The following is a 15364-nucleotide window of genomic DNA, read 5'->3' on the forward strand; positions in this document are numbered from 1 at the left end:
CTCTAAGGTCCTTTGAGTTCCAAAATTCTTTGATTTCCAGATTTTAAGAATGAATTAAAAATAGCAACCATAACCAGGGTGTATGACTTTATTTTGTATCTTGGATTACTCAAAACTATAGGCTTGAAACTTGGTTTCACTAGAATGGATCAAAATGACTGAATTGTTTGATCTGTAGACACCGTCTCCTTAAACACTATATTTATCTTCAGTGAATTGTACTAGGAAAGATTTGTGTGACAACTCACATCACATTTGAAATGATACATGACTTTCTGTAGCAAAAACTGCTGTCTTTTATTTGATTTCTCAGATCTGTATTGAATTTCAGCAAAATGGAAGAGACAAAAAAAAATCAGTTTATGTCTCAATCAACTTCATGAACTAAAAGACAGATGAGATTCCATTTTTTGGCTCCAGATTTCCCTGTCTTTGCAGAATTGTTGGAGAATATTGGAGGTTGTCTGATCTCTTCCTTAAGAACTCTTGTTTTCATAAAAATGCAGCTGTGATTTATAGTTGTTCCCTGCCTGGGATCCTTCTTTGTTTTCTTCTTTTGTTAATAAAATGTTGATTTCCCAAAGAGCCACTCTGGTTGCACTCTTGGCCTTGAATGGATATCCTTCAAATGTGTTAAACCAGCAGCATCAGAATCACCTGGGAACTGGTTAGAAATGCACATTCTCAAGCCCTGTCCCATGAGTTGGAGATAATTCTGGGGTTATGACCACCCACAGCCCAGCTCCAGGCCTGCTGATTTATGCACTACGATTGGTTTAAGGAGGGACATATGATCTAGGTGAGTCGGTTTTCAAACTTTATGGTGAATCTGAATCACTTGGAGTGCTTGTGAAAACAAAAATGGCTGGTCCCCTCCCTCAGAGTTTATAATTCTGTAGGACTGGGATGTGACCTATGCATTTTAAGTACATTCCCAGCAATTGCTGGTGCTGCTCCTGGGAGAGGCTGACGACCATACTTTGAGAACCACTGATCTGATCTAATGAGATTAAATCCTGAGAATTTTCTTGGAATTTCACATGCATCATTTAGCTGGTGCCTCATAAATGCATGTGAATAACTATCCAGGTCTTAGTTGCATGTGACAATATGTATTTACTTCTTCTTTACACAACTGATGGTTGTGATAACTGTCCTGTATTTGACTGTGTGAGTCTGTTTGGCTGGACTTGGCTCCAAGCTGGAGATTCAGTCCAGCTCTGCTCCGTGTGTCTTTCATCCTCCCTGTTCCAATGGCTTCTCAACTCAAAACAGAGTCCTTTAATAAAAAAAGGCAAAATGCAAGAGTTTGGGTCCCACTGGGTGACCTAATTGCAGTTCTAACCCATGTCAGTCACATCTATTAATATTCTATCAGTTAAAGCAAATCACATGGCCACTGCAAATATCAAAAGCATTCATAAAAGACAAAGGGGAGATGATGAATATTTACTAAATGGTAATCTAACATATCATATCTGGGGCTATACTTTCTCTCCACTTGGGTTTTAAGCTGGTAAATTGTAGTCTTGGATTTGTTTGCAGCCGTATAGGAATGCAATCTATGCCTCAGCATAGGTTGATAAAAAGAAAGTAAGAACTTAAAGCTGAAAGGAATTGGAATCCTAAAGATGTAGCCATCTTAGAAACCAGATCTACCATTGAACTTTTCTGGTAGGTAAACCAATACTTCTGTTGTTCTGAAGCTATTTCTTGCAACTTAAAGTCCTTAAGTCCACAGCCATGAACTATGGTTTTAATAGTTATCTTACTGTTTATAGATTTTCATTAATCCTTGAGATGAGGAGCATTTCAATAAATATTATATTGAAGTTGTGTCTTGAAACACTTATTTGCCAATTTTTGTAAGTGCAGTGGTAGTCTAGAATTTTGATTTAAAGTTGAGTTTACTGCCAAAGAATTTGTCTTCAGCCAAAGACTTTCAGTGTCCTATAACATTTCACCTGGTCATACCTCAAAGGATTAGATAAAAGTTAAGTAGTTAAATACCATAGGTGACCAAGAAAGAACTCTATCTTCATGGGAGTACATTTGTCAGAAATTCTGTAATAATGCTAGTAACAACGATGCGGGCTTAAATTAATTTTTAAGTTCTCTTTTTCTCACCAGAAATTATAGCTTACAGATACATGAAATTGGTGTATTCATCATTGCCATTTTACAGATGATGAGACTGAGGCTCAGTATGGACGCTCACTCAACATCACACAAGAAATTAGTGATGGAGCTGGGGTTTTATATCTTCTCCAAGGGACAGGCTAAAAACCACAATGACATTCAGACTTAATACATTCCACCTTCAGTGGTATGAGTAGGGAGAGTAGAGTTGGCATGAAATTGCTCAAGGAAGTCTAACTTCATAGCTTCTTTGTTTGATTCATTCATTCATTCATTCATTCATTCATTCACCTATGCTTACAAGTGTTGATTGAGACACCTTAAAATTTTTTTTAAGTTTATTTATTTATTTTGAGAGAGTGAGAGAATGAGCAGGGGAGAGGCAGAGAGAAAGAGAATCATAAGCAGGCTCTGTGCCATCAGCATGGAGCCCAATGCGGGGCTCGAACTCATGAACCATGGGATCATGACCTGAGCTGAAACCAAGAGTTGGAAGCTTAACTGACTGAGCCACCTGGGCTCCCTTTTTGAGACCCTTTTCTATGCCAGGCACCTCGCTAGGACTCTGGACTACAGAGGCACACCAGATGCCAGCTTTGTCTTCATACTTGATGCAACTATTTATTTTCTGTCTCCTTTTATGGAATTCTTTTTCCTTACTCTGAACCATACAACACCTTAGCTGCATAAGACCCGGAGAAGGTATTTGTTGTTGACCTATGGCAATGGGCTGCTATACGAAGTCTTTCAGATCTGATTTTAATTGCATATTCAAATGTTAAGGTATCAGTACAGAAAATAGAAACGAGGAATTCTGACAAGGAGAAGGTTAGTTCTTAATTTTCAAAAGGAGAATATGCTAGCATTCAGATTTAAAAGGACACATCATCTGATATAATAAATAGATCATCTAAGAAGTTGCTAATTCCAATAAAGGCATGAGATGAATTAGAAAGCAAAGCACGGTTTTCATTGAAGATGAACACTGCACTGATGCCTATTTCTGAGGTGAAAGGGTGGAGAAATTTTCAGTGACTCCAACCAGGAGCTATTTCTATGGCTTCTAGAAGAGGGAACTGGTCGCAGCCGCACAGTCCTCCAAGGGTCCTGCATTTTTGCCAAAGGCACTCTTTCTCAGAGTGGAAGAGCTGCACATTTGATGAGACTGAAACAATGGATACTAACCAACATATTACAACCTGTTCTTCAAATTAAGGGCATCCTGTGATCTTACTGACAGCTTGACTTGAAAATTCAACTTTTAATGATGTACTTATGCGTCATGCCAAATGGAAGTTATTTTGAGAAGTATAAAATAATGTGGCCATGATACCTCCCAGAAACAAACAGATGCCTCATCTTATGGGAGCTTTTGCAAGTGGAAAACCTCAGACTCCAGAGGGTTGGTGATATCTGCCTGGGCATCAGGGAAGTACTGGCTTGCTTTGCTGAGCTAGACTCATTTGTGTTTCATGCATTTTGTTTTAAACATCTCAATCTCATTTCTTTCTTGCCAAACATATGATGTTAGGAAATCCCCATTTCTGGGGAGTGGCATCTACCCACCCCCTCTTGGGGCTCTGACTCATTCCAAGCAGGACCAGCAGTAAGATAGGAAAGAAAGATGGGGGGAAATCCTGCTTCTTTTAACAGAGTCACTGACTCTTGTTAGCATAGTTACACACCTGAGTTATGCTATAGGAAGCAGTGAGTGATGGTTTTATAAGCCTGTTATTGTTTTGTTCTCAACGTTTTCCAGCAGTAAAAATATAACTATCTGTGGTATCTGAACCAGGATCCCTTAAAGGTACAGATTAATTTGCATCATGATTTGCAACCTAAAATCTTTATTTAAAAAAATTTCTTTGATGTTAATTATTTTTGAGAAAGATAGACAGAGTGTAAGCAGGGGAGGGGCCGAGAGAGAGGGAGACACAGAATTGGAAGCAGGCTCCAGGATCTGAGCTGTCATCACAGAGCCCAATGTGGGGCTCAAACTCATGACCTGAGCTGAAGTCAGGTGCTTAACTGACTGAACCACCCAAGTGCCCTTGCAACTTAAAGTCTTAATGGGAACCATTTCTTTCTAGAAAGGAATCCTATTTTCAGCTCTTCTAAATGATAAAGGCAGAGTGAGGGGTCACACTCTTTCTGGCTTCTCTAGCTTAGGAATAACCAATACACCTAAGGGAGTCAGTGTCTGTTTTGCTCAGCTGTTCAGAAGGGAGAGGCTGAACATTGAAAACTACTCCAATGAATGTGATGGGCCATTTAACTCTCTGGATCCAAGGCAGTAGTTTCGAGCCGAGGTGGTGAAAGGGCTCTGCCATGGCCTTGGGTCACTGCTAGGAAATATTTTCAAAGAACAGTCTAGAGCCTTTCTGGCTAGATTTCTAGTTTACTTGATCTTTGCTAAGAAGTAAAAATTCTTTTTACTTTTAAAAAAATGGATTTAAATTGATTTCTAGAACTTTACTATTATTTTTTTTAAATATTATTTTTTATTTATTTTTGTAAAATTACACATCCCCAACCCCAAAATAAATAAAATTTCTCATCTGAAGGGAAAAATAACATTGTAGTAGGTGATTCCTTTAGAAATCCAAAGAGAGTTACTAACCTCCATGCAAATATTGTGAAGCAGACTTCCTCGGTCAGTGAGCCATTCTGTTCAATAAAATACCCTGCTAATGCCATTCATTATTGTTATGCCCAGATCGCAATCTCCCCAAAATCCAAAGACCACCAAGGAGTCCGAGTCACGAGTCACGTATGCAAAGGCAAAGGGCTTTATTACGGCTTAAGCTCAGGCTCCCAGACCTCACCAACGCAATGGATCCATGCTGAGAGCCCTGAACAAGGGCAGAGTAGGGTTTTTATGGGGTTTGTGATGCGGGAGTTACAGAAGTTGTGACATGGAAACAGTGATCCAATCATAATTATACAACATCATTGACAGCGGGTTTGACCATACACATTGTCTAGAGTATTTGTTACTTTTGGCGGGATCCAATTACAACACTTGGAGTACCTTTAAATTTAACCAATCACAGAGCGAGCCTAGGGTCTTACTCGACGACTAACGGGTTAACTTTAACATTAGGTAACAAGGTCCTATCTATAGTTTCTATCTCCAGGCCTCTCCCTTAACAATGTGTAGGGTGGTCACTGGCCTTTCCTGATTGGGTGTTGCAAGGGTGGTTTCTCCTGCCTTGGGTAATGTGTAACTACCTGATAGTTTCCGGGAAGCTGAAACTCAGGCCCTCTAGTTTAGAGGGGAAACTTAAAGCCTGTCATGGAGTCAGTTTGGTTTAGACGTTTAGACTTGTGGCCTTACATTATCTTTTTTATAACTTGAAAACTGGATTTAGTAGTTATAGTTGTATTTGCTCTTGATGAAACACGAGGGAAGTTGTCTGCCTCAAAAGCAAATATCCTTTATTCATTAGGAATATATCCAAGAAACAATGACTTTATAGTGCAATATTAATGATGCAAGAGAATTGCAAGCAGATTCCTCTGGAGAAGCCTTGACATTAGTGTTATTTAAAGCTATTCTTTGTAAACCTTTGCTCAATTACTCAGGCTTAATCACCTTCTCCAAGTGACCTTCATGAACCTCGTTTGGACATGTTTTGATCTATCTTTCACTCCTTATTCCTGTAAGATCAACTTTATGTGCTCCCTATAGCATTTCTCTTGAGATTTGTGATTTATGATCACTCTACCAAATTATTCTTCTCTTACTTCCCATCCCCAAGCACATGTATTCCCTACAGGAATATCAAGAGGCAAGGGGAAGGCAAAGGAGTTTAGAGCTTTCACAGGAATTTCTTCCTTTGGTTGATATTTTCTCATCTCTGTAATTCACTCATAACACCTAATCACCCAGGTTCTGATCCCAGACTTGTGTATCTGCTTATCTGACCCCTGTTCATCACAGCTCCTCTCCTGTGCCCATGTGTAAATCTACACTTATCATGTCCCATTTCAGGCAAATGTGTTACTGGCCAGGATAGGACTGTGTTCTATAAGTAGATCATATATATTCTCTTTATTCTCAGGCCATAACCAGGGTGAGGCTGCAAAGGACATGCCAAGGGGACTTTCCAATGTCCACTCTTATGATGTCTTTAACTCCTTTTCCCCCCTCTTAAAAATTCAGTATTTTATGAGAAAGACTTTTTCATGTTTTCAAGCTTCTTTATTGGCACTCATTATCCACAGTTGGCTCTCCCAGTACCCATCAGATCTTGAATGTTATTTGAGAATCAGGGGAATCAGATACTGATTGCAATGCGATGGTATGGGAATATAGAGTGAGTTGGTAAGATTGATAACTGAAAATGCTCAATTAGCAACTAACAGATGACATAGATGCACAACACTCTACAAAGTGTCCACCCATCTCTTTTATTCACTTAATTCTCTTAAATTGTTCAGTGGTGATCGCGTCCCTCTCTTAGAGAGCTTTAGTGATTGGCCCAAGGACATACCTAGTTGAAACTTCGGACAATTAGTAGGTATGATTCTTTGTAATTCATTTACTACTTCACCTAGATCTGATTTTACTGAATATTTTTAGGGACTAGTTTAGCCTCGATGGAGGAGATGACTGCCTATGCAGTGAGATGGTGGAGAGGGGTGTGGGTTGAGGAAGAAAGAGCTCTAGGGGCAGAATATCTGAAGACCAACAATTCCAGCAATTAGAAATTCACTTCCTTGGGTTAAAGATTGTTGTTGGAGGATACTAATTTTCCCAGGAAAGTACTCTCTCCTATAATTATAGTTTGAGATAACTTGATGTTAGCCTTTGCAGACGGTTCATGAACAGAAGGCAAAGACACAACAGGTAGGCTGCCATTCTTGGCTTCTGTGCCCAGAACACTACTGGTTGCTCATACCTTCTGGGAGTAGAGGTGGCCTTGTATAATCCTCCCCAATCCAGCATCCTAGGCAACAACCTATCTTTGCTTGGAATTGGCATTTGAATTGGAACCATTAAATTCCAAACACCGACGGGGAAGGTGTGGACTCTATGCCTAAGGAAGATAAGGCTGGGTGAAGGGCCAGAGTAGGGACCACAGTCAGGCAAGCCAGGTGACTGAGTGATGGGGAGGGCATAGGGAACTGGGGACAAAGAGAAGCTGGGAAGTTCCCAAATCAAAACATCATATCATTAATAGTTCTGCCTAAATTTGTTCCTATACATTAATGTATCTAGTGTCAAACATTTCAGTAGCAAAATGGAAAACTGAAAAGAAACAAGAAAGCAGTAAACTCTGATATTTTCAAAAACATGCTCTTAAAAAAAGATTTCAGGGGTACCTGGGTGGCTCAGTCAGTTAAGCATCTGACTTCGGCTCAGGTCATGATCTCACAGTTTGTGAGTTCAAGCCCCATGTCGGCTCTGTGCTGATAGTATGGAGCTAAACCTGCTTCGAGTTCTGTGTGTTCTTCTCTCTTTGTCCTCCCCAACTCACACACTCTGTCTCTCTCTCTCAAAAATAAATAAACATTAAAGAGAGAGAGAGAGAGAGAGAGAGAGAGAGACATTCGAGGAGACTCATTCCTACAATGACTCCTGGCCTCAAAACCATCTTCCCACAGTCTACTCTTTCTCCCTCTGTTTCCTGTCACCCGCCCTAGCATTTTTTCTGGAACTCATCCATCCCGACAGAAGTTTGAGAACTTGGCTCCAGAACTCTGAAGTGCAGCTCAGCAATCTGAATGCCAAGATCAGAAGGAAGATTAAGACACAATATGCCTTCAAGGAACGCATGACATGGTTGGAAAGAACACATGGACACATGAAATGAAAACATAATTAAGGAAAGGAAAATGGGTGATTAAAGGCAATATGGCCAATGAAGGACACAGAATGTGAAATTCAGGTGAACAAGGGTCATTAACAGAGCTCCTGGAAAGCTACTGACTTGAGCCATTCCCAAAGAAAAAGAGTCTACGTGGAGATGTCAATGTAAGAAACGTATTGGGAATTAATCAGCACCTCTTGGGAATCCCCTTCAGAAGATGGTTGGGCATGGAGAGGAGCTGAACTGTGATGTATTTCAAGATGGCCTCTCAGTGAGGAGGTGGCTAACATCAAAGCTGAGATGGCCTTTCCGAGTTGTCCTGAACTGGGGCAATGAAGCCTGGCCTTTGCAGTTTCCACCATCAACCAGTCATTGAGGGTAAGCTTCCTCTGGGTGAGTGATGTGACCTTGGGCCAGGGGGACTCAGTTAAGAGCCCTTAGCTTGCAGGAGTACCAGCGACTGGCATAATGGGTGTCTCAGTCCTAAAGGATGGAGCCGGTGTGGCATCACAGCAAGAACTACAGGTATGAGGTCACATGGTCCTGGGGTCTCTGGGTTGGATTTGTGTGGTTAGAGAAAAGGAAAAGGGATCTTTCAGTCAGAAGGAGGCATAAGATAGGTTTTGTTTTTTGTTTTTTGTTTCTAAGGGAGCAGAACATGGTGGCTCTAAGTTAAGGGTACATATAAGCAAACAGGCAGGACAAGAAACTAGAAAGGGGCAAGGGGCTTCCTGGAGAGAATCTTGAACATTAGCCATGCCTGTTCTTTATCATTTTCTGAACAAAATATCACAATCAGCATATAATATGATAGCTGTCTTTAAATGTATATAACTTTTCACTGATACAAATGTTGGAGTAGAAGATATGGGGGCCACTTGTTATGAGCAACTTTAAAGTGTGATTTGGGATCACTTGTTACATTTGCTCTCAAATTTGTTTCATTTCCTAATTGCTAATAAGAGTATTGCTCAAAGAGTACATATCTATCTATACATAAATCTATCATCTATCATCTATCTATCTATCTATCTATCTATCTATCCTTCTGGGGTTCAACTATAGTATAAGATGAAAAATCATTCTGCAAATATGGTAAAATCTTTCAAAGCAACCTTCAGGATTGTGCAAGCTGATACTTCCCTGTAACACGTTCTCCATTTTTCAGAAAGCTGTATGTCATTCTGAAGGAAACAGGCTGATGGGTCCATTCATATTGGTGTTTAAATGAATGAGAACACAGTTACAGTAGGTCCATACTGGGAGACTTTGGATAATGGACACTTGTTTGTAAGATAATTGTCACCAAAAATGTGGGCACACGTTAATTTTTTTATAGGTTGTGCATTTTGCACTTTAAAATGAGAATGGAGGGGCTCGTGGGTACCTCAGTCGGTTGAGGGTCCGACTTCAGTTCAGGTCAGGATCTCACAGTTTGATGGATTCGAGCCTCGCGTTGGGCTCTGTGCTGACAGCTCAGAGCCTGGAGCCTGCTTCAAAATCTGTGTCTCCCTCTCTCTCTCTGCCCCTCCCCTGCTCATGCTCCCTCTCTTTCTGTCTCTCAAAAAATAAATAGTGTGAGCAGGGGAGGGTCAAAGAGACAGGGAGATACAGCATCTGAAACAGGCTCCAGGCTCTGAGGTGTCAACACAGAGCCCTATGCAGGGCTCGAACTCATGAACTGTGAGATCATGACCTGAGCCGAAGTCAGACGCTTAACTGACTGAGCTACCCAGGCACCCCTAAAATTTTTTAAAAATGAGAATGGAAAGATAAGTAGATACTGGGTGGGGTGATGAATGGATGGTGTACCGAGCCAGGACTGAACCCAAACACTAGTTCCACGTATTCTGTGTTGGATACTTTCCAGGGTAAATAAGGAAAATGATGCCACTTGTCTTATTTTTATTCTTTCCACTTGTAGAACTGTGAAATTTACTACCATTTTTTTTTACTGAGTTTATCTTGAAGAGTTATTAATTTGAGCAAAATACTGTAGATTGTTTTGAGAAAGGTTATATAAAGATGAAAAATATAAAATAAGAATTCAGTGTCTTGGCAACTGAAAATCAGGTCTCTGGTTTACAAGTCATAGTCTTCTGCAAAGGACATTTTTAGAGGTAGTTAATTAGAGTACTCAGTGGAATTTTTATACCCTGTTGTGCCTAAGAGTTGCATAGAGCTGGGGATGGTTCCTAGGGTTTCTATTTCAGGAGGTTTGATAGAACCCAGAAATGTGCATTTTTTAAATGTTTTATTTATTTTTGAGAGACAGAGAGAGAGACAGCATGAGCAGGGGAGGGTCAGAGAGAGAGGGAGTCACAGAATCCGAAACAGGCTCCAGGCTCTGAGCTAGCAGTCAGCACAGAGCCTGATGCGGGGCTCGAACCCACAAACTGTGAGATCATGACCTGAGCTGAAGTCGGACATTCAATCGTCTGAGCCACCCAGGCGCCTCCAGAAATATGCATTTTAACGTGCGTCCTGTTTGATTCTAAAGCAGATGATCTGCTGTCCACATCTAGTGATCACTATACTTGCCTATAAAAAGTTTGAATAGGGATCTGCACATGCCTCTACGGTCTAGGCAGGAAATATAAATAAGGGGGGCTGATCTGGTCTAAGTCAATTAGGGCCTGGTGCCAATCAGGACTCTGGCAAGCTGGAAAGCACATGTAATGGGATCAACAGTGCCTCCATTTTAACTGATTGTTGTCATGTAGGAATGTGAATTCATCATTGTCAGAAAGCCTGAATTTTTAACAGATACCAAGAAGCTGGAATTTTAGATGTGTCCAAATATTTACATGTTGATATCTAATAAAAAAAACTAAAGACACCATGTGCAATAGATAAGATGTGTGTGTTGGCTTCAGTCTGAGAAGCCAATTCCATGCATCTGGTCTAAAGAAGGAAGAGGGGCACCTGGATGGCTCAGTTGGTTGAACCTCTGACTCTTGATTTTGACTCAGGTCATGATCCCAGGGTTGTGAGACTGAGCCCTGGGCCAGGCTCCATGATGAGTGTGAAGCCTAAGATTCTCTCTCTCTCTCTCTCTCCTTCCACCCCTCTCCCCAGCTCATGGGCTCTCTTTCTCTAAAATAAAACTTTGTTCTGTCTCACTGCTGCCAGTGTCCACTGGGGGAGAGGGGTGGCTGGGGGAGGAGGCAGGGTGTGTTAGGTGAACATCAGTCACAACTCTGTCGAAAACACAGATCAGCCAGGATGAGCTCATTATGCTGCCATAACAAACAGGCCCTGAATCACGAGATCATGAGGACCTTAATATAACCAGATGTATTTCTTACTTAGACTCTATGTCTCTATGTTCGACAAGGTTAGTGGGGAATGTTGTGTACATGTACGTGTGTGTGTGTGTGTGTGTGTGTGTGTGCATGCCCACTGTGGTCACTTGGGGACTCAGGGTGACAGAGGCTTCATCTCCATGTGACAGCTTTGGTGAAAGGACTGGGTGGAACCACTCACTGGCTTTTTAGTATCTGCCTGAAAAAGACACACGTCACTTCTGCTCACATTTCAAAAGCAAGTCTCATGGTCAAGTCCAACTTCAGAAGAGGCAGGAACATGCAATCCCACAAGTTTATAGAGTGTAGAGATGGAATCTTTGTGAAGAGTCCTATTAAATACCACAACCTTCAAGATTCTGATTCATTCTTTCTTCCCCAAGCATTCTACTAACCTAAATTTGGACACCCCTGACCCATCTAGTTGATCTTTGTAGGTACTGCCTGGCTGAAGGTTGAGTTCTTTTCCTGACTTCTTGAAAAGGCCCCATAAGTAGTGTGTGTAAGATTGCGTCAGCAGATGTACCGTCTAGTGAACCACATTTAGGAGCAATGCGTCCACTCTTCAAGAGGAAACCAAGTGCAAAGTAACTGTATTTTTTATTTCTATTAACAACAAAATACATAATTTCACATCCCATTGCTTTTGAGAGCACATATATTACAAATAAAGGAACTCCACAAACTTTAAAGATTAGTATTTATCAACATTTTTGTACACCTACACAAATATTTTAATATAATGGTATCTGAAATGTTATTCATATAATTTTAGCACTGTCATAAGTATTAACTAAAAAGGCTCTTTTAAATTTGGTAAAAACCATATATTTTACAATCTTCTATTTACATTTGAAATATGCTTAAATGTTACAAAAACATTCACTTTGACCTTTAAAATATGCATACCAGGACTTGGTATTGAACATACTGTAAGTGACAGCAAACTTAGGGTTTGCTTTTGAGCTACACGTTCGTTGGAATTTTCACGGCAAATATTCGGCTTGGCTTGATCAAAGCTGCTCAAAGGAAAAAAAAAATCATAAGAAATGTGCAAAACCGGAGGCTGGCGAAATTCTCAAGCTAGCGAGGTAAAAAAAAAAAAAATTAACACTGTAAAAACTTCAAATAAATTAAGTCTTTCTCTTCCCCGAGATGAGCTGCAAATTCAGAAGGGTCCCTTTGAGGTGTGTCTGGTGCACAGACCTCCCCTCAAGCTTCCTCACTGGCCGAGACGGAGACAGTGGGCAGAGACGGGGCCGGCCTGCTAATTACTCGTGGGCAGGTTCGCTCTGCTCCGCGCTTTGACGGGTCTTCCCTGCACATAATCTTCACAAAAGACAACAGGACAAAACAGAACGAAAAGAGAGAGGTTCATGTTAATAGCACCAAACACAAAATTAAAACCCAGGACAGGAATCTTTTTCTTTCCCACAAGGATTCTGCAAGCTTTTGGAAATGTACCTATCGGAGGGATTCTGAAGAATTTTTTCCCCCAAGCCCATGCAGTAAGCATTTTGGCAAGATTTAAAATAGCTTCACGATACTCTTCAGCTATCACATATAACTTTATAAATGAACGACTTTATGATTGTATCTGAGTAATTTCGGAATTTTATTTTATTCTAAAAGTTTATAATTCATATTGTCATATGCCACAAAAGGAAAACATCTGAAAGGTCATTTAAATATTTGCATTCATGGAAATATAATGTTAGAAAAGATATACATTGACCTGATTTTACTTTGAAAATATTATTAATGTGCCAAATAATACTCTCCTGTCAGATCAAATAATGATATGTAAGTATAATGACAACAGTAAGATGCCCCCCCAAAGGCATCTCTAAGATGTATCTCTGTAAAGAAGAGACTTCATGAATATTTCAAATTTCTCGTTATGAAGATTTTTCCACTCGCTTCACACATTACTGTGGTTTAGCTCTAACCCTCTTTCAAGACAGATTAACAGTTCTGTCTGCACAAGGCCAAGCATCTGGGTATCCTATACTGCCAACAAATTCTTATGATCAACACCGCAATTTCTGCTCCACTAATTTGGGAAATAATGTGTGCGTAGAGGATCTGAAATGCCCAGAGCAATAGACTTTGCATCTTGCCTACTTGGCACTATAACAGAGTAAATGTGTTCCTCTCTCTGTATTTTATATTTGAGATCCATTCCCACTGCTGACTTCACTATGCTGTCATCCTCAGCGCTGAAGCAGACTCCAAATGAGCATCTTATATTTATGTTTCATCCAGTTACTTACATGTATCTCTTACACCTCCATCGCAGGAGGCTTTGATGGTTTTGGCTACTCATAAAATAGTGTGGCATCTTGGCCGCCTGTAAAGGTCGTCATTGTCTGCCTGTTGTTTAGCGAGTCAAACTGCTTTATCTCCACATCTTCATTTTACACACCAGTATCCTCTTTATCCCTTTCCATCTCTTTCTTTACACGGACATTTCTTTCACTAAGTGGGTGGCTTTAGGATACCCTGTTAGCTAAGATTTTTCTGTACCCTTTTGGAATGAACTGCATAATTAATTCTATTCTTTTCTTTTTAAAAAAATTTTTTAAATGTTTTATTTTTTATTTTTGAGAGAGAGAGACAGAGCATGAGCAGGGGAGGGGCAGAGGAAGAGGGAGACACAGAATCAGAAGCAGGCTCTAGGCTCTGCACTGTCAGCACAGAGCCTGATGAGGGGCTCGAACCCACAAACTGTGAGATCATGACCTGAGCTGGAGTCGGACTCTTAACTGACTGAGCCACCCAGGCATCCCGAATAATTCTGTTTCTATTTTTCTAAAATTCTGTATATATTTTAACTCTATTTATTTATTTATTGAGCAGAAGGCAAAAGTTTAATAGAGTATAAAATCAGAAAGGAAGAATAGTCGGAAAGCTCTCAGAGAGGGGACATTTGAAAGTGAATGCATGCCCCACTTTTTCTATTTTTAAAAGTTCAATGGTAGACTTTCTCTCTTCCCTGTAATTACATATGTAACTTTTTCTAGAACATGTTGTGAGTTTGAAAGTATGTGAATGTATTCATGCACTACAGATTATGGTTCGTTCATGCATTACAGGATTATTCTAAAATTTGACTACTCTTCCCTCCACTACAGTGATCCACCCAATCATTATGGCCAGATGCCTTTTCATTAAGGAAAATGGAGAAAAGAAGCAAATCATTTTTTTTTTTTTTTTGGTTATTGTGAATCTGAACTGAGATAAATACCCATTTTTAAAAATACCATGGAATTTATAGCTCTTTATCACAGGCTGTCTATTTCTGATTTCAGGGTATTTTTCATCACAACCAACAAATAACACATATCAATACTTATCAGAAAAATAGCTTATTTTGCTCTAGATAACTTATGTTTTACTATGGATAATTGATACTTATGATTGATAATTATTAATTAACTACTTCTTCCTCTAGATTCTCAGAGCTAGAAGTTAATACTTTGTCCTCATTTTAATCTAAGGTGGAAATGTAGAATGTTTGTATAATTTATAAGGAAAAATTTTTTGAAGATACCATGTACATGTTACATGATACATATTGTAGATATTGTCCCGTATATAAATACTGATGTAATAAATTTCCAGGATTGGGAGAAAGTTTACCTTTCCTGTGGACAAATCATCTATTTTACTGAATAATAAGATCTGTGTAATCCATCCATTTCTTTTCTTTGTATCAGTTTCCAGGAAGCACAAAGTCAAATTTTGCTTCTTTTAGCAAAGGTTTCCTGGGAAAAAATTATTTTTCTCTCTTCTTAATCACTTGGTTCTTGTATTTGTTTCTTTTGTTTGTTTTATTTTATTTTTGTTGCAATTTGAGGTATATTGAATCTTTGTTTTGGATACAAAATGAGCTCAATCAAATATATTTCCTAAACTGGTAGAGTATGAATTTCTTTTTAAAAGCTAAGTTGCAGGGGCGCCTGGGTGGCTTGGTCGGTTAGGCGTCCGACTTTCGCTTAGGTCATGATCTCGCGGTTCGTGGGTTCGAGCCCCGCGTCGGGCTCTGTGCTGACTGCCAGCTCGGAGCCTGGAGCCTGTTTCAGTCTGTGACTCCCTCTCTCT

At 39.9% G+C, this 15364-nt stretch overlaps 1 protein-coding gene across 5 annotated transcripts in view; it reads right to left on the bottom strand.

Moving 5' to 3' along the window:
- Positions 1-11897: 11897 nt before the first annotated feature.
- DOCK10 (dedicator of cytokinesis 10) overlaps positions 11898-15364 on the bottom strand; it is a 271622-nt gene continuing 268155 nt past the window's right edge. For all 5 annotated transcript variants that reach the window (XM_039236824.1, XM_039236822.1, XM_039236826.1 and 2 more), the window contains one exon: positions 11898-12589. In XM_039236824.1, the coding sequence (XP_039092755.1) occupies positions 12473-12589 (117 nt within the window). In that variant the 3' untranslated portion in view covers positions 11898-12472. The remainder of the gene's footprint in view (positions 12590-15364) is intronic.

The sequence above is a fragment of the Hyaena hyaena genome, unplaced genomic scaffold (genome assembly GCF_003009895.1).
Source record: "Hyaena hyaena isolate Hyena2069 unplaced genomic scaffold, ASM300989v1 scaffold_117, whole genome shotgun sequence".
Classification (NCBI taxonomy): Eukaryota; Metazoa; Chordata; class Mammalia; order Carnivora; family Hyaenidae; genus Hyaena; species Hyaena hyaena.